Genomic DNA, 20,332 nt, shown 5'->3' with positions numbered 1-20,332 from the left:
TTTTCACTTTTGTATGGGGAAACTCGTGAAGCTCGAACCCTTGCCCATACAAAAGTGAAAAAAATTTTCGTCTTTCAGCGCTGCTACTTTCACAGTGAACTCTGTACAAGGAACACGTACACACCCTAAAGTATTATCACTTATTTTTGTTACACACTGTATATTCCATATTTGGACATTGCGTAACTGGTCTGGTTTCATTGAAACTAGACCAGATACGCAGGAGTAATTTTATAGTACCCAAGTGTGTGCGCAATATACAAGAGCACTCTGGTTTCAATGAAATCAGGCCAGTTGGGCAGGAGTAATTTCATAGTGCCCAAGTGTGTGCGCAATACACAAGAGCACTCTCTTTACCTTTACTCTGATAACCCAGTGGGACGGAAGACCGACACGACTGGCGAGAGATCAGGCGCAGGACAGACTTTTTACATGCCCATCCGACGCATGGATCATCTTACTTGTCACACAATCAGGTGATCAGCCTGCATTATCTTAACCCACGAATCGAACCCACGACCTCCGAGTCAAGAGCCACGCTCTAAACCACTGGACCAAGGAGGCGGAATTCAATAAGAATATTGACAATGGCATATTAAGCTCAGCATATCATATAACCAATTATTATATTGACCTGATCTCGTGGAATGGGGTGTGGGGTTTTGGGTGGGGGGTAAGGGGTGTTTGGGCTGGGGGAGGGTCGGTTATTGTTTTTGTCGGATCGTGTCCCAGCATAATATGGGCCATATTAATGTGTTAGATTGTTAGAGTTTTGAGAAAAAATGTGTTTTGAAATTTAGATAGTCGCTTAAGTTGGTAGGGAACGGATTTGAATTTTTTATATAAATAAATAAATAATAAATAATAAAAGCCTTTATTGGAGGTATTAAGAGCGATCCACACCGCCGTTTTTCCATACAAACGTTGTCCGCTGTTTCCTCCCTGGATAATACCGGTAGAGTTATAATTTTTTTTCTGAATATCTATGGCCACTAATATAATGTCCCTATGTTTTCTTTTTTTTCATAATTTAATTATTAAAAAACATATAAACGTTCAAAAACCCAAAAAAAATGCCAAATTTTTCTCTGTGTTCAAATACCCATAAAACAAAATTGGCTGGAATATACCAAAAAAGTAAAACATAGGAACACAGCTCAAGCCTTGCTTTAATTCTTAATGAAAAAAGTACCTAAATCGGTCAAGTTTTGGTGCAGGAATCAGAGGTCAACGAATCGATGATTTTCTTTTATTTTATTAGAACTTTTGTCGTGTTGTCTCTATCGCACTCTGCGGTGAGAGACTTGAGATTGTTGAGACAGCAATACATTTTCAAAATACCTATTTCGAATTTCTCTCACCCCTGGTGTATCCTCTTAAGAAACTTAATCTAGTAGCCCACCATATAGCGGTTTGTCGGCGGGCTTCACGCTCTTTACTTTCATAGTTCATACCACTAATTAGTATACATATAATTATATTATAATACTATGTTTTTTTTAAGAGCCTTTGCTGTCCCACTGTTGGGCAAAGGCAAAAATACTACTTTAAAATTATAATGTGCTTAAAGTTTAAACCCTAGGAACACAGCCCAACAGACAATATTTATTGACATATTTGATATTTTGAAAGTACATAGTTAATACCTAACCAATTATTATTAATACCCTTACTAATAAAAGTAAGTAGTAAAAAGTCTTCTTGTCTTAGGGCCTGTTTCGCCACTTTCTGATAAAGTGCCAGGCTATTCAGACTTTTTTTGACAGATTCTCCATACTTGATCTGTCAAGTTAAGTGCTGGATAGCCTATTCATCACTTATCAGCCCTAGCAGACAAGTGGCAAGCGATTATCGTAAACGCTAACAAAATGTATGCGATTTGACATAAGTCATCGCTTCGCTAGCGAATACTAGTGTCAAATCCCATACATTTTGTGGCGTTGGCGTTTACGATAATCGCTTGCCGCTTGCCTAGGCCCTCAGGAAGTGGTAAAACAGGTCCTAAGTCTGGCATTTTGAAATGCCACATGGCAAAAGACAGTGAAACTTGAATAGTTATATAGGCTGCGTAGTGCTTAAATATCCTTAGTTGTATGGAGCTTTGAATGGAAAAGGATGGCAAGATATGCTAATTTATAATATTAGTGTGACACATATAAAGCAACAATATTATTATCAGGGCAAGCGAAGCGAGCCCTAGTATATTGGGATATTATACTAGGGCTCGCTTCGCTCGCCCTGGTTGTGGGCAACCTGAACAATAAACATTTTGTGGTACACTTTACGGGAAAACTATCACGCCTCAATAGGCGTCTACATAATTTATAAATCAAATTTACTATGTTAAAGCACAAATCAATATTTGTGCTTTAACATAGTAAATTTTATTTATAAATTATGTAGATGTGTTATCATCGGTTAGTCAAGGTTTGGTTACTATTAAAAATTAAAAAAACTGCCTTAAAGATTATTTCCACGCAGAAAACGACGCGAGCCCTCACAAAGCTCGGCTTTTAGCTATTATACACTTGCACACTTACTTTTTATACGGAAGTACCTATAGACTAAACTGAGGTGACATAATATTAGAAATTTGTCATTTTGATGTCCATGAGCGACGGAAGTTGCTTTCCATCAGGTGACCCGTTTGCTCGTTTGCCCCCTTATAAAAAAAAACATGAAAACCAATTTCGGTTTCGTTTGACAGCTCGAGATTGTTGCTCTATTCCGCTAGGTATATTAACTTTATGGTCTCTCCACTATGACCGTACCTGCAGTATACGTACATCGTGATTGCACCCATCGGACCGTACACTTTAACCAACGTATTTCTGGTGCCGAAGGTGAGAAATGGCCGTAGGAAATGTCGGACGCAATTTTATATTTTCATTTTAAAACCCATACGTTCCAGTCTAACAATATAAATGTAAATTCTGTATTTCCTACTTGACTGGCGAAATATATTCCGTTATTGGATTAGGTATGTTTGGTTCTGGCAATGTTTACGTTTTATATATGTGAAAACAAACATGATATTCAGGGCGAGCGAAGGGAGCCCTAGTATATCCCATAACCTGTACATTTTGTGGCACACTTTACGGAAAAACTATCACACCTATTGATTTGTGCTTTAACACAGTAATTTTTATTTATATGTAGATGTGTTATCATCACTCAGTCAAGGTGTGACGATGCGAGCCCTCACAAAGCTCGGCTTTTAGCTAGTTTATAAAATATAATAACAGTCATATTGTTATAATGCTCATTGATTATATACTCCTTTCAGAGGGCTGAGCAAGGACAGCTGATAGCGACGTATTCGTAAAGTTTTGTTAACTCCGTTGCGCCAAAATTCGTTTATCGCTCGGGAACCGTACATTTTTCCGGGACAAAAAGTATCCTATGTCCTTTCCCGAGACCCAAAGTATCTCCATACTAAATTTGGGCGTGAAGAGGTAACAGACAGACATACGTGATTCGCATTAAAGATGATGATTAATATCGATGACGATGACATAGGGAACAATCGGACGTGACATAAGCCCTAACAAATGCGCGTGATACATGATCCCGTAATTAAAATCATTGCTGCCATAGACCGGGGTATGCTAGATGTGTATATTCCTGATCATTTATTCAAATAATATTTTCAGGTCAGGATCACGATATTAAATAATGAAGATGCCAGTGGTCGAAGTGGGTAACTAACAATTCTAAAATGTGCGTTTTGTTTTGTATAATACAGGCTTTGGGAACGAAAAAATGATTTGAAATTTTTCTTTGGAATAGAATGATTTATTCCATAAATGTGGTATAAAAAGGCCTTACAATATTACTTATATAGATGCAACATTCTGCCTAATAAGTGGCGTGCAAAATAATTTTCAATTGTATGGTATTAACATAATAATTTTTATAAAAAAATAGAAATTGAAGAAATGCGGATTTTATGTATAGCCAGATAGATGAAGTAGCCAGTAGGTAAGTTAAAAGGTTTGTTCAAATTGCAAGGGAAAAAATGAAATAGCCCTTATGTTGTAAAATGTTAGTTATCTGGTTCTTTCACTCACGTCTTTAATCGTAAGAGAAAATTAGTTATTGCCCTTACTTTATAGAAGTTACTTATTTGATTTAATTCCATAAAAAATCGAATATTATCGAACACTTAATTCAAAATAAACCACCAATAATAAACCACAGCATGTCACATCAGCTATTCCCAGTACTAATGTCGGCTTTGCGAATACCTGATGAAACATGATACTGAATTATACAAGCTGTGCAAGACAGGGTTAAGTATACTTGACAATTATATACGATAATATTACTAACGACCCCTGTGGCTCAGTTGGTGCCTGGTGGGCTATTGGTAGCTCAAGCCGGGGGTCTTGGATGTGTATTTAATATAATATGTTTAAAATATTAAAAATCTTAAATATATGTATAGTATAAAAGTATTAAATATATTTCCGTTGTCTGGTACCCGTAACACAAGTCCTTCAGGTACTTACCACGGGGCCAGACTGCCGTGGTATGAAGCGTCCATAGATATTATTATTATTATACACGACTTCTAAATTCAATTCGAGACAATATTTCAAATCATTTACAATTACACCTAGATTAACACAAAAAATGTTTAATCTTAGGTTATAAACAACGCATTTAAATGGCACGTTCTCACTTACAAAAAAAGAAATATTATTATTGATAGCCGGTAGTGTCCCACTTCTGGGCAAAGGCCTCCGGCCTCCCCTCTTTCTTTCCGAACGTCTCTGTAGTTCGCTGTATTTGGCCACTCTTTATCTACAGCGTCTAGGTCGTCGCGCCATCTTTTCTTGGGTCTGCCCATGGGCGTAGCCAGGATTCTATAAGTATAGGGGGAGGGCAGCTGCCCTGCATCTGTCCGGGTGCATGCGGGCAACGAAGAAACTAACTCTCCTAAACACTAAGATAATGTAAATCTAACATTTAGATCTAAATGAATTGAATTGCTTTGCTTCGATGTTTGAATTTAATAAGATAATTGAATTGCTTCGATATTTGAATTTAAATGAATCGAAAATTCATTTAAATTCAAATATCGAAGCAAACTGAAACGGTGTATTCCGGCCACTTCTGCCCGCCTCTCCGCTCTTCCGGCCGTATCCGGTCATCCGTTACGTTGACTCCGGCCGATGTTGACAGCCTTCATAACCACTGGTTCATTATACGCGTTAGCTGATTACTAGGGAGACTCGAACAAGCCATGTGAGAAGTGAGTTTAGTTTAGGTGACAAAAGATTCCTAGATTACTATCAGACGATTCGGATCGGATGAGGACGGAGTAAATGTTATGTGTTAAATCTACATATATAAAAATGGATTTTCAATTGTGTTAGTAACGCTAAAACTCGCAAACGGCTGAACGGATTGGGCTAATTTTAGTCTTAAAATATTCGTAGAAGTCCAGAGGGAAGGTTTTGAAGTGATTCGTGTCACTTGTTCACCGGGATAGCTAGTATCTAATAAAACAAGGCCTTTACATTCGTTGTGGATGATTTAAACAGTAGACGACGCGACGCCCGCAACTCCGTTGCGCCAAAATTCGTTTATCGCGCGGGAACCGTACATTTTTCGTGGATAAAAAGTATCCTACCTCCTTTCCCAGGACTTAAAATATCTCCATACCAAATTTCAGCAAAATCGGTTCAGTGGTTTGGCCGTGAAGAGGTAACAGATAGACAGACAGGCATGGATTTTCTCTTTACTCTTTAAATACTGTAGTGCCTTAACGCCTCCGTGGTCTAGTGGTTAGAGCGTCGCTCTCGACTCCGGAGGTCGTGGGTTCGAATCCCGCGTTGGAAACATGTTATTTCCAAGTTTGGTTTAGGACAATGCAGGCTGATCACCTGATTGTCTGACAAGTAAGATGATCCATGCGTCGGATGGGCATGTAAAAAGTCGGTCCTGCGCCTGATCTCTCGCCAGTCGTGTCGGTCTTCCGTCCCACTGGGTTATGAGAGTAAAGGAATAGAGAGTGCTCTTGTGTACTGCACACACACTTGGGCACTGTAAAATTACTCCTGCGTAGCCTGGTTTCAATGAAACCGGCCACCGTCACCGAAACCGGTGTGGGGAGTATTATTATTATTACTGTAGTGCCTTAATAGCCTATTTCGGCTTTCAAAGTATTTAATTAAAACCGCTTCAGCGACATTATCGCATTTTATTAGTAAAAATCGAGAACCAAAAGTAGGATGCGCTCATACGAGCAAGATTGAAAGCGTCGCTTCAATGGCGGCTCCGACGCTATACGCCAGTGGTACTCAACTTTTTTATACGAGCCACAAACACGTTTTATACTCCACTCGGGCTAACTTGTCGCTAGCGGTCATTGACGCTCTGTCAAAAACTTGTCATTTTCCATATAAAACCACCATTGATAACATCTGACACTTCATCTGACACTTCAAATCGGACACTTCATCTGACACTTCAAATGATAATGTAATACCCCCCTAATTAAATTTTATTTTATAACATTTAAAGCCATGTTTAATTGAATTTCTTTGACATTATAGTTTGCTTATTGTATCTTGAGTCTTGTCATAATATTGTATTTGACCATTGGAATTAATATTACCTTGTGATGACTAATGAAATTGACATATAAAATTATCTAGATTATTGTATAGTAGAATGTTTTTTTTTCTAATTATAAATAATTGTTAGTTGGTTAGTTTTAAGGTTATATTGACAATTCGCAGTCTTATTTAAATAATTTTGATATTTAGAATATTTGGACATTATTTTTTTAACTTAATTTTGACTTGTAACTAGAAATTAGAAATTACAACTTTTACTAATAATTATTATGATTTATGACTAATGAATGATATAATTACTTATAAATTGCCAGCCAAAAAATGTGTCAATAACTTAACTACTTAGTTATTATAATTTTGATTATAATATTATTTGGACGTCGTCAACTACGACAAAATATGCGATCTACCGAAATGTAACATCTCTAGCAACCATATTTTATCCAAATAAGTATCATTTCATTTCATTGTCAATCGCGGTTTATATGGAAAATGACAAGTCTTTGACAGGGTGTCAATGACCGCTAGCGACAAGTTAGCCCGAGTGGAGTATAGTCTTGGTGTCGCGGGCCGCATCCAAAATTTTTGGGGGAAGAACGTTCTTCAAAAAAGCGTTTTAAAAGTGATTTTTCACGACTTTCATGACGGCTATGTCATTTTAAAAATAATTTTATTTTCTAAATCGGTTAAAATATTAACACTTTTAGAATGTCTACATACGGCCTATCACCGGTTTGGGAACTAACCCGGCGAGAACGGCGTAAGAAACTCGCACGGGCCTTCGTTTAACTTCACGCGGGCCACTGATAAAGTCTCGGCGGGCCGCAGGTTGAGTATAGCTGCTATACGTATGAATAGCGGATCCGTCGCTATACGCGGTACACCAGAAGCCGGATTATACGACGACCGGGACTTATTAACAGTTTTGAAAGGAAGTATGAAAGGGAAGTTTTCGATATAAAAGTGGTAGTAAGCTTTAGGGATGTTGATAATTTTAACGGTGAAGTTAGGAATTAAAAATATGGGATTTTTTAAAGACATGACGGCTGTTGGCGACGCGACCGCCACCGTACTGCACCTTGCCACATTTTAGAAATGTAAAAAAAAAGAAAAGTTAATGTCTATGTTTCTCAGGAAAAGGAAGTTATGTTTTTGTCTATGGCGAAGCGACGCCTCGATTTTCAACTGTTTTTTCATTGTATATAAAGGAGAATTGTCGGCGGATAGTTTTTAGTCTTTTTTAGTTTTTCTGTGTGTACTTATATGTGTTCTGCCGTTAATATACCGTGACTTTACTCGTACATCCAGAATTTTATTCAAAATTCCTCCTCCCGTAGCTACAAAGGCTGGTCCTTCGAGCCGGATCGTCTATTTCCATCGTCTAACCAGCACGCGATGGCATTAAGACAAGTTACAATTGATGATAACGACAACGAAATGAGAAAATAATGTAGTGGATATTTTAACCTGCGGCTTCTATTTTTCGGCACCAAAACCACAGAATATAATTATATTAGTAGTACCAACAGAAGTATCACTGGCGAAACCCGTTTAAAGAAATAACGACTCATGTTACGATACTATTAAGTTCAAATTCCGACCGCGCAGTGCTAGGTGCCTACAATTATATTTACCTACATGCCGCTCTCTGTCTATCGCATAACTCGTACCTTTTCTGACGAAATCAAGGTCGCCTTTTAGAAAACAAATCGTTTTTTTTTAATTACTATTGGTATGAATAGCAAACCTTTTTATAGTAATATAAAATTTTAGTAACCCAACCTATATTTTATAGTAGATTTATATATTCGATTATAGTGCAGGAAACTTTTACAATTTAAACATAGTAACTTGTGTCTATTTCTGTGTAGTTTGTGCGTTTCTTTGTATGAAATTGGTTTATTTGCTATGTTTGTAAAGTTTTTATCTACTTTTTATATTTAAATACCTTATTCAAATACATATTTCATTGGCCTTTCTTAATTGTTCATTTTTATAAGATTTATAACGATTTTGTCACAGCGGTTAAATCAGTATCATGAATAAAATTCCTCTATGATCAGTAAACACTAAACAGTAGATACGCGGCGAAAAATCTTGCGCGTGCGTCACCGCTCGCTTGTGAGTCCCTACTGATTGGCCACCCGCGGGTGGTACTTACAGTTCGATACCTATTCTCGCGAGTGGGACAGGCCTGCCAAAACTAAGGGATAATACTTTAGGCTGTGTATGTGTTTCTAATATAGAATTCGCACTTCGCAGTGAAAGTGCAGCGATAAAGGAGTTATTTTTAATGTGTGATGCATTCGAAAGATAGAAGTCAAAAATTAACTCTTTCAGCGCTGCTTCTTTCACACTAAAAGTAAACGAGGGACACATACACAATTATTACACACCCTAAGTATTTTCACTTAGTTACTATTTTCCCCCGATAAACAAGTTTCTAATCATATTAATGCACAAACTAGCTTGGAAACGGCAAGATAACAGTTTCAAGAATAGATTTCTCAAAACAATCTCCATATTGGCTGGGGGAAGTCAAATTAATTATACGAAAAGGTTCGTAGAGATTGCTTAATCCGCTGTATATGTCTGTGGTAACATAGACATCTTTAATACGCGAGCGAAAAACTTTGGAAACCTTTTTACGAAAAATGCGGAAACGTAGGAGCGCATCGCACAGTTATAGTTTATATGGAGGAGGAGTGCATCGAGTTAATATTGTTTTAAAATTATGCTTTTATCATACATTATTTTGATAAATAAAACATTACACACACCACAACGCGCACACTACCATATTTTGACTGACAAGCCTATACACACGAATAATAATATACTCCTTTACTAACCATAAATGGTTGAAATCTGTTGTCAAATTAAAAATGGATTGTTGTTTTTTGTGTGTGAGTGTCTTTAGACTCTGTTCTATAAAATCCCGCCCATAATTATTTCGGCAGAAAAATTGCAAAAATAAATGATAAGGAAGAACTTGCGTTATCCAATTTAATAAATTATGTGGGTGAAGCCATCAAAACCCTTATGGGGTTCGACAGATGGGTCCCACGGGTTAAAAACCCACTGAACAATTATTCAAAAGTATGAATAAATTTGCCATGCGAGCGACCTTGTCGTCAAACCTTTTCAAAACAGTAAATATGGTTTAATGTACTGTATGCGTTTATAAAGGTTCGGTATAATTTGTATCCCACGCGTGCATCAGTGGCCAAGCTGTTTTAACTCTAATGTTCATTATAAATTATATTATACAGGGTGTTAAAAAACACAGTAATACTTTAGTGTTTGTGTGTGTCCCTTATGTAATAATAACTCCCACACCGGTTTCTGTGACGGTGGCCGTTTTCAATGAAACCAGGTCAGTTACGCAGGAGTAATTTTATAGTGCCCAAGTGTGTGCGCAGTATACAAGAGCACTCTCTATTCCTTTTACTCTCATAACCCAGACCGACACGACCGGCGAGAGATCAGGCGCAGGACCGACTTTTTACATGCCCATCCGACGCATGGATCATCTTACTTGTCAGACAATCAGGTGATCAGCCTGCGTTGTCCTAACCAAACTTGAAAATAACATGTTTCCGACGCGGGAATCGAACCCACGACCTCCGTGGTCCAGTGGTCCAGATCCATGCTCTGAACCACTGGACCACAGAGGCGTCACCGTAAAAGGAGCAGCGCTAAAAGAGCAAAATTCAAAATTCATTTTTATTTACATTGATCATTCTAACTATACTAACTTTAATTCGGAATACAAGTAACTTCACAAATATTTTCCAAAAAGACCTCAAAAATAAAGTTTACATTTTTAATTTCAATTCAATTTTAGATAAGTATAAATGATTAAAATATTATCCATTTAGACGTTAACAACTCATAATTAGAAAGTCAGTTTTTAAACTAAAAATAATTTGTAATTTAACCGAAAATAATTACCGCATAAAGAGGAGACATTTTTTTCGTCGTTTTAAGGATGTGCACATATTATCAATAAGCGACATTTTATCGAAACGATGAAAATTTTGTCGCGCTAGGGCTTATGAGAGTCTGAAGATAGAAAATTGTTATACAAAACACATTCGAACACAAACAAATAGTCTTATAACGATAGTCTGTTTTAAAGGATTGTCATGTCTCAAGGACTTAAAATTGTGTTTGGCTGCCTATTCCAATTCGGACCGTTACAAGATAAAGTAAAATTTAGTAAGTACTAGCTGTCCCGGTGAACTTCGTGTCACTTTAAAACCTTCCCTGGACTTCTACAAATACCTTTTTTAAGACTAAAATTAGCCCAATAGCCCAATCCGTTCAGCCGTTTTTGAGTTTTAGCGTTACTAACACAATTGAAAATCCATTTTTATATAGATAAATATTATTTAGAGAAATTTTAATGTCTTGATATTATTATTTGTTATCAAATATGAAGCAAGTATTTTGGACTGCGGAGTCACCACACAAGAAAGCGACTAAATCGCGCGACTATTCGCATCTTACATGCTCACTGCCTTAATCCTTTACAGTTGCCGGCTTAATTTAAAAGTATTTGAAATTAAAATACGGTTTAAAATGAATGAATTCCGTACGAATCCCCTTCGTGGATGAGCTTGGATGGAGGATGAACGTGGATGGAGGTGGATGAAGGTGGATGGTAATGAATGTTAATGAGGTATAATGAATTATTGAGCGGTTCCCTACCGATTCGGATTAACTATCGGTTGAGATTACAGCCCACCCCGATCTTTTATCTACAATATAATGTGATACTGTGATACACAGACAGACAGATCAAAGTTTTATGACAGTACAAAATGTAGGCGTATCTTAAATTAATCAAAACAATGTGTGTCGTATGTTTTTTATGCAACAACTAGTATTATCATCATACGAGAAAAATATCGACTTTTTAGGGTTCCGTACCCAAAGGGTAAAAACGGGACCCTATTCATGAGACTTCGATGTCTGCCTGTCCGTCTGTCTGTCTCCAGGCTGTATCTCAAGAACCGCTATAGCTAGGGTTCTGAAATTTTCACAGATTGTGTATATCTCTTGCCGCTATACAAATACTAAAAACAAAATAAAATTAATATTTATTTTTGGCCTTTTTTGCTCGATGTCAATAATGGCAACAGGTAGGCACTTGATGTTTTCACAAAGGCTTTAATTATATATCTACTTCAATATTGAATAACCCGGAACCCTTCGTCGAAGTCCGACTCGCACTTGGTCACTTATTTTTAATTTATAAGTAGGTAAAGCCTAAAGTCTTGCGGCCATTTTATATCCCAGTAAATGTTATAGCATTAAATTTACACTGTACACGTTATGGTGTGCCCTTTTTAATCAATAATTACAGGTAGCCATGATAAGCTTCGTCCCCTTATTGTGTATTTTCGATGGATAAAGCCCGAATTAGTTTACATAATTATAGAATTAAGGTATCGACACGTCCCATCTCTAGGTTATTGTTGAGTAAGCGAGATGGTTGATCGTGTTGTAGTTTTCTTGTTTTTGTGATTTTCTTGCCCAAAATATCTGCAGTTTGTTCTAAAATACTTACACACAGTAAATAAAATATTAATAATGCAACAAAATTTTTGCAAGAATATAAAGAAAAGTATGTAAAGAGGACACGTTTTTTTGTTTGTTTACATCGAATAGGTTTTGAAACTACTAGTCAGATTAAGATAAAATCTGTCATCCTGTTTTCACACAGACAGGATCGCGTATAAAGCTCGTCACAGACAGAGCAGGTAATGTATATTAATGTACATTCCATCCCGGGATGTATATCTTTACATTATATTAATCTATCACACACACAACAGGTAATGTAATGTATCTTTCCCTACATTTCAATGGTAGCCGCCCCGCTTGACGCACATTTCAGCTGCTAAAGTGTTATACAGGCTGTTCTTATTTTTAATGTTGTAATACTATGGCCTTTCGAGTTACTTGCTATTATTAGATTCACTAGATAGTTCATCAGGAGATGATTCGGATTGTAATTTTGATGCGCGCATGTGCCAAAAACAGAACGAGGTGGATTGATGATTTGATTGAAAATATAGGCCAGAGCCTTTTCCCAGAGGAAACATACTGCCTGCAGTACCTGCTGTGAAGTGCTGTGCTAAGGTGGCAAGTGGCAACACTGTGTGTATCTGTCTATCAAACGCATATAATATAATCACAGAAATTTTTGAACACCCTATGAAGAGAAGAGATGTATCGTAATATACAGAAATATATTGAGATGCATTGAGATGTATTTAGATATATCAAAATATAAATGTATATTTACATCTAGCCCGGTATCTTAAGATACGAAGATGTAAAAATATACATTATAGCTGCTGTGTGTGGTCTCCTGACGATTTCTATAGAAAGATGTATTGAGATGTATCGAGATTTATCGTGCTGTAATATACATCTTTACATTACCTGCTCTGTGTGTGACAAGCTTAACAATATCTATACTAAAATGTTAGTTGTAATCCAAACTTTCAGATATTAGAATATTCCCTGGATAGAGTAGATTGACTTTTAACTAATTTTGATGGCGAACTCTTGTTAGTTTCTAGTTGGCGCTGGCGATTGTCGAAAGAAGTTAGTTGCAATCAGGGTTTGTTAGACTTGGGCGGTATTTTATACAGGGTGTAACATAACAATGCGCAAAATGATACTATTTTATAGGATATGTATATTGTGTCCCTTACATTGGATGTAACAGAATAAGGTATTTTTAGGGCTTAGGCTGTGTATATTAAGTCCTTCTTTAGAGTTTCCTGTGAATGAAGCAGCACTGACAGAGTTGCCTTTAACTTCTTTTGTTTTTTGAGAAACTCTCCAATGTCATTAATTTGCCCATTTACAATAACAAAAAAAAACTTGAGAGGTGTCGAGGGACACCCGAATGGAACGAAGTTATTGCTTATGTTCAAAGAACCTGTATAGTGTATAGTTACATAATATTATGAAGTGAGTGAGTTAAATAAATAAATAAATATTATACACTCAAAACATTATTATAATAACGCCATCTATTGACGCCCAGGAATACTAAAAACGCGTTGGTTTATTCTCAAAAAATGCCACCTAGATGACGCATAGGAATATTATCAACGCCCTCTGCCCCTACCATGCAGGTACTAATAAAAAGTGTCGAGGTCAAATATCGTTCGCCGTTACGCCGAACGCGCGATAAGGAACTTCGTTCCAAAAAGTACCTCTTTCAGCGCTGCTACTTTGACAGTGAACTCTCTATCGGAAACTCATACACACCCTAAGGTACTAGGTATCACTTAGTTTTGTTACATACGTATTTAAAGGACACCTGCATTATGCACCCAAAATAATAAAAATAATACTTTCATTTTGTTTTGTTACAGCCCGTATATTTAGTTTTAATGACACACAGTTAATTTTGAACTGGCCAAATATAACTTGTGAACATAAACTATTTCAGAGAGCTGTAAAATATGAACACAAATATTCCGCGAACAAATAAAATCTATTTTCTGCAATCTGCATACTTAACCCCCTCCAAATAGAAGATGCAGTCTGTCAAGAAAGAGTAGACGCTGCACAAAATTTTATAAACGTAATCGCAATGAAATGGGGATTTTTAGGGTCCGTACCTACCCAAAGGGTAAAAATGGGACCCTATTACTAAGACTTCATTGTCTGTCCGTCTGTCCATCCGTCTGTCTGTCTGTCCGTCTGTCTGTCTTTAAGCTGTATCTCAAGTTCCGCTTTAGCTAGACTTCTGAAATTTTCACAGATTGTGTATTTCTGATGCTGCTATAACAACAAATACCAAAAATAAAACAAAAATAATGTTTAACTCCCGTACAACAAGCGTGATTTTTTTGGCCGTTTTGTTCATTATCAATTATGGTAATAAGTAGGCACTTGTAATTCAAGACTTGAATAAAAAAAAATTGATTTGTTGTTTTTTGAACAGATTAGTATAATACTTATTATATTAATATTTTTAAACTTACGATATGGAATAATGATCAAAAATGACTAACGCAACTTATGAACGACCCCTCGTAAAACAGCAATAAAATGTAGCTTTCCAAATCGTTAATAATATAATACTGAACATTCAATATACTTCGGTGCAATATGATTCGAATTTAATGTACTGGAAACGTGTTTCACTGCTAAATTTACTGAGTCACATAAAACTATAAAGTTAAACTCGTATAATATACCTAGCGGAATAGAGCAACAATCTCGAGCTGTCAAACGAAACCGAAATTGATTTACGTATGTGTGTAAAAATAATATGTGTACGTGTACATTTACACATGCATGATTGAACATATTGTCAACGTGCCGATAAGTGCCGACTGGACGTCAAATAAAACCGGCCAAGTGCGTGTCGGGCCACGGTCTATGAACGTACATCTATAACGTGTTTTACACTACTTACAACATCACCTCAGTTTCTATCAAAGGAATTAGAACGAAAAGTTCCTTTATACTTCGCCGAATACATTGTTTTTAGTTGATCGACTATTACTCAATAACTTATGAAGTCTTCTTAGCCGTGATAGTTTTCCTTTTAAATTTAGCGTATTTCCTACTCCCGTAAATTTTTTCATATTTCCAGAAGCAACCGCTTGCCGGTAGAAGGGGGGGACACTGGACTCTAACGATTTTTTCCACTTTAAAACTTCATATTTCACAAATGGATCCCTAAATCTGAAAATGGTCTTTAAATACTCATAATATTTTTAAAAAAGCTATCCAACGACACCCCACACGATGGGGCGGACGCGAAAAAAAATGTCATCCCCGCTTGATGTGTAAATTTTTTTATCGTACCTCCCCACGATAATTAAAAATTTTTTAAAATTTCAAATACCATTTTGTCGGCGTCATTAACGTGTGCATTCATGCCAAATCACAGCTTTTCAGGTGCTATAGTCTCTGAGCAAAACCGCGGACAGACAGACGGACAGACGGACGGACAGACTGAAACTAGAAGGGTTCCTTGTTGACTACGGAACCCTAAATACTGCTGTTAGCCTGTGCTATGCAATACCTTTACCGCGGCAGTCCGCGAGTTTCACACGTATTTTATTTATACTTTTTGTTTTTACAGTAAAAGGTAGATTATTATTCTCTTTTATCTTTAACGAACACCATACGTCTGTGGTCTGCGGACAACCAATGTGGAGAATAAAATTGAAAATTTCGTCAAATTTTACAAAATATTTTTCGATGAATTTGCAGAAGCAACTTCAACATTTCGGTTTAAACTTAACCACGTTTTTCGTGAATATAGTAATAACCGGTAGTTAAAATTTAACACGATAATTTGAGTATGTAATTATTTTAACTGTGATCAATTATATTGAAATTGAATTATTATTTTAGTTCATGCTATCCGCAACTGCGTTGCACCAAAATTGCGCCTACATTTTTCGGAAAAAGGATAAATTTCGGGAAATGTAGCGATTTTATTTTCGGAAAACCCATCGCGTTTCCTTTCCCTCGACTCAAAGTATATCCATACTAAAATTCATCAAAATCGATTCGATGGTTTAGGCGTAAAGAGATCACGGACAGGCAGAAAAAAATGACACATTTTTCCATTTAGAATAAAAGTATAGATAATAATTTATTTTACACTCATTTATGTAGTTGCAAAGTCCGGTTATAGCAATAGGTTTATACGTGGTAGAGCCATGCTTTGGCACGAATGGGCCGGCTCGACCGGAGAAATACCACGTTCTCACAGAAAACCGGCGTGAAACAGTGCTTGCGCTGTGTTTGGTCGAGTGAGTGAGTTTACCGGAGGCCCAATCCCCTACCCTATTCCCTTCCCTACCCTCCCTTATTCCCTTCCCCACCCTCCCCTATTCCCTCTTTAAAGGCCGGCAACGCACCTGCTCCTCTGATCCTGCGAGTGTCCATGGGCGACGGAAGTTGCTTTCCATCAGGTGACCCGTTTGCTCGTTTGCCCCCTTATTTCATAAAAAAAAGCAAGAAGTATAGTTAATTGAAAAACCTAGATAAGTACATTAAACTTTTTAATCGGGACTTAACGCGACTTATTTAAGTAGTAATGCTACTACGAGTACATACTTTTTCTCGACGTTTCGGCCGTGTTAAAATGTTATCTATATAAGTACAATTATTTATTTTCTTATGGAATTTACGTTCGGGCATTTCTCCTACAAACATAAGTCAAAAGGAACTCTTTCAACGTTGCTATTTTCACAGTAAACTACAACACACATACAAACCCTAAAGTATTGTCACTTCTTATGTTACACCTCGTATACAAGGTGTAACAAAAATAAGTGATAATACTTTTAGGGTGTGTACGTGTTCCTTGTAGAGAGTTCACTGTGAAAGTAGCAGCTCTGAAAGACGATTTTTTTTCACTTTTGTATGGCAACAAGGGCCCGAGCGTCACGAGTTTCCCCATACAAAAGTGAAAAAAAAAATGGTATTTCAGCGCTACTACTTTCACGGTGAACTCTCTACAAGGAATACGTACACACCCTAAAGTATTATCACTTCTTATGTTACACCTCGTATATATTATAGGTCGTATAACAGACATTTTATGTTCAAATTCCTTGAAACCAATCAAATTACTACTTGGATTTAGCACATGCAGAGTGAATCTAAATCTGTACAAGTGTTAACCACAGTCCACAGCGCATAAACTCCGAGTCAACAGCGAAAATCAGTACACATCGTAAAATACATTTTAACAATATACAGGGTGTAACAAAACTAAGTGATAATACTTTAGGGTCTGTATGTGTCCCTATAGAGTTCACTGTGAAAGTAGCAGCGCTGAAATGGTAACCTTTTTTCAGCTTAGTATGGAAAAATTCGCGAGCGCTTGCCCATAGAAATCACAAAAAATTTGCTTTTTCAAAGCTGCTACTTTCACAGTGAGCTCTATACATAAGGGATACATACACACCCTAAAGTATTATAATTAAGTTTTGTTACAGCCTGTATAACCTACAAATTATATTAATTGTAGGAGAATATAGATTGTACCTAACTTTTATTATTTTATATCTGTGCTGGGCCCATAACCTCAAATTCTATTTATTTAAATACTAAATTAAACTCAAGAATTTTGGTAAGACAATAATATTATATTACAATGTTCAAACACTTACGGATTTTGTCGCGGAGCACTTTTATTAATCCCGACGTTTCGGCTATTTTACAGCGGCCGTGGCCGTCAGTCCACCCGTGACCACGGCCGCTGTAAAGTAGCCGCAACGTCGGGATTAATAAAAGTAATGAGTGATACTCGCGTAAACCTAAGAAATCATTATGAGACAATAATATTTTTTATTTGATAGGCCATGTGCCTGTTTTTTTCCTAAAAGTATAATTGAATTATTATAAATTACCAGGAATGATTTGCGACTACAACAATGTTATATTATTCGCATCTAACAACAACTTTTATGCCTCACTTCTGAGGTTCTTTCTTCACCTCTGACTCCACCACATCTGACTGGTTCCTCCTATAATCATGCGATATAATATTATGTCCTTACCTGGATTGTCATCTTCTTTGATGCGTCATCAATTAATTATTTCATAATCATTAAGTATTTCCGGACCAATACGACCTACAAACCTTCAAGAAGAGAGCGTATTCCCTCTTAATAGGTTGGCAACGCACCTGCAGCTCTTCTAATCTTACGAGTGTCCATGGGCGACGGTAGTTGCTTTCTATTACGTGACCCGTTTGCTCGTTTGCCGCCTTTTTTTAATAAAAAAAAATACACAACTTATCACTTCTGACTGTTGACTTGATGTTTCCTCTCATCATTAGGCTTTCTAACCGGTTCCTCTCACCCCCAGGCGGTGGACTACCTCAAGAAGCGGACGCCAGCTCGCGCGGCGCTGATGATAGCTGCCGTCTGGCTGATGTCGGCGTTGGTGTGTATACCGCCGCTCCTGGGGTGGCGGGTCAGCAGGCCGCCGGAGCAGTTCCCTCAGTGCAAGGTGAGAGTAGAAACCTACATCTTAGCTTGGTGTTATAACCTTTTGGAGGATACGACTACATTGGCAGAAGACAGAACTAAGTATCTAAACACACCATGCCGAAGTTCCACGGCGGAAATTCGGCATGATTCCGCTTGCAATTTATTTTAAATTACCGATGACAGACCATGCCGAAATAGCGTCGCGTATTGTATTCGTTTGACATTGCTGACGTAATTCCGCCGCGGAACTTCGGCATAGTGTGTTAGACACGAGTACCTCCACTTCAAAGAAACGGACGAATCTATGCGAGTTGGGCGCGAGTACGACTTTTGACATGTTTCACAATGCTGTACGGCGCATTAGTACGGCGCGCGCCGGCCGATGTGACATACTACGTCAAACGTATTTTCGAGATATTATCTTCTGAGTTCTGTTTACTCTCCCCTGGGTATGACAAAATATTTCGCGATTTGTCCCCCAGGGGTTCGCGACTGACATTGAAAAACACTGTCTTAGCCAATTACAAAATGCTTTATTCAGCGGCTTTTCGTCTCCATGTGTCCTAAAGGGGATGACAGACGTGCGAGTAAGTACGCGGACTTATGGCTCGACGATCTTAATCGCCTGTGTGTCAGCAAAGAGCCGCGAGCCTGGGGACATGGTAATCCAGTGTAATCGATTCTTGTGTATCACCGACGTCGAGCCGAATAAGTTCTCGAACTTAAAACCCGCGTGCTTTAAGTTTGTACGTCTATATAGGCCTTTTAAGACAGATAACAATCTCGACTGAAGTGTAACTTTTCAAAGTCAAACCTCAATTGAGATCCAATGTTTTGTTCGTCAGTAAAACGGTAGATGGAGCTGATCAGTAGAAGCAGTAGACTGGGTGGAACAGTGGGCTGGATAGAATAGTAGAATGGGTAGACCAGTAAACGGTGTAGACTAACGGCCGTTCCCAATATTTGATCTATCTCTGGTTTTGCCCTACTAGAGATAGGAATAGCTCACAATTGACATAAAATATATGTCTCTAATGTCTAATGTGAGCTATTCCTATCTCTAGTAGGGCAAAACCAGAGATAGATCAAATATTGGGAACGGCCGTAAGAAGACATGTACAGAATAGTGAATAGCATAACTTTACTGAGTAAGCTGTGTAGATTCGAAGGTGGTACAGACGCCACTTATTTCTTTATAAGAATGTGGTGCCATCACGCTTTGATAAGATAACCTCGCCGTTTGTCGGTTGACAAATGTTATCCGCGCTAAAACATTAAAAAAAAAAGAACTTGTATATGGTCGAATTGAGAAACCTCCTCTTTTTGTTAAGTCCGCCAAAAACAACATATCGTGCAACAGACATTTGACAGCGGATATTCCACAATATTTGCAGCCTGTCACAAATTCCGTATACAAAAATTCTGACGGACAGCAGACAATTTAAAATATATCCACTGATATGAGAATTTTCCAGTAGACTCAGTTTCATTTCGGAACGTACAACTGTCAACTGTCAATGTCACTCATGTATCAAAACGGCCCCAAATAATTTGCCTCGTATAGATTATATATTCCGACATGCTTCATTTCTTGACAAAGCACTCTTCAAGTATATTAAAGCCTTTGTTGCACAAAACGTTGACATGATAATAAAGACATAATATGGAATACACCGCTGGCGCCCGTCCAAATGCCGACTTGAAGACTATATTGTGTTGGACTTTTGACCGGCTTCTGAATTT

At 37.5% G+C, this 20,332-nt stretch overlaps 1 protein-coding gene across 1 annotated transcript in view; it reads left to right on the top strand.

The window, feature by feature from the left end:
• LOC121737896 (alpha-2C adrenergic receptor-like) overlaps positions 1-20,332 on the top strand; it is a 173,779-nt gene that overhangs the window by 137,311 nt on the left and 16,136 nt on the right. The window contains exon 3 of the mRNA XM_042129629.1: positions 18,465-18,608. Coding sequence (XP_041985563.1) covers positions 18,465-18,608 — 144 coding nt within the window. The remainder of the gene's footprint in view (positions 1-18,464; positions 18,609-20,332) is intronic.

The sequence above is a fragment of the Aricia agestis genome, chromosome 21 (assembly GCF_905147365.1).
Source record: "Aricia agestis chromosome 21, ilAriAges1.1, whole genome shotgun sequence".
In the NCBI taxonomy this organism is placed as follows: Eukaryota; Metazoa; Arthropoda; class Insecta; order Lepidoptera; family Lycaenidae; genus Aricia; species Aricia agestis.
Note: the sequence above shows the minus strand (reverse complement) of the source record. Positions and strands in the feature narration are given on the sequence as shown.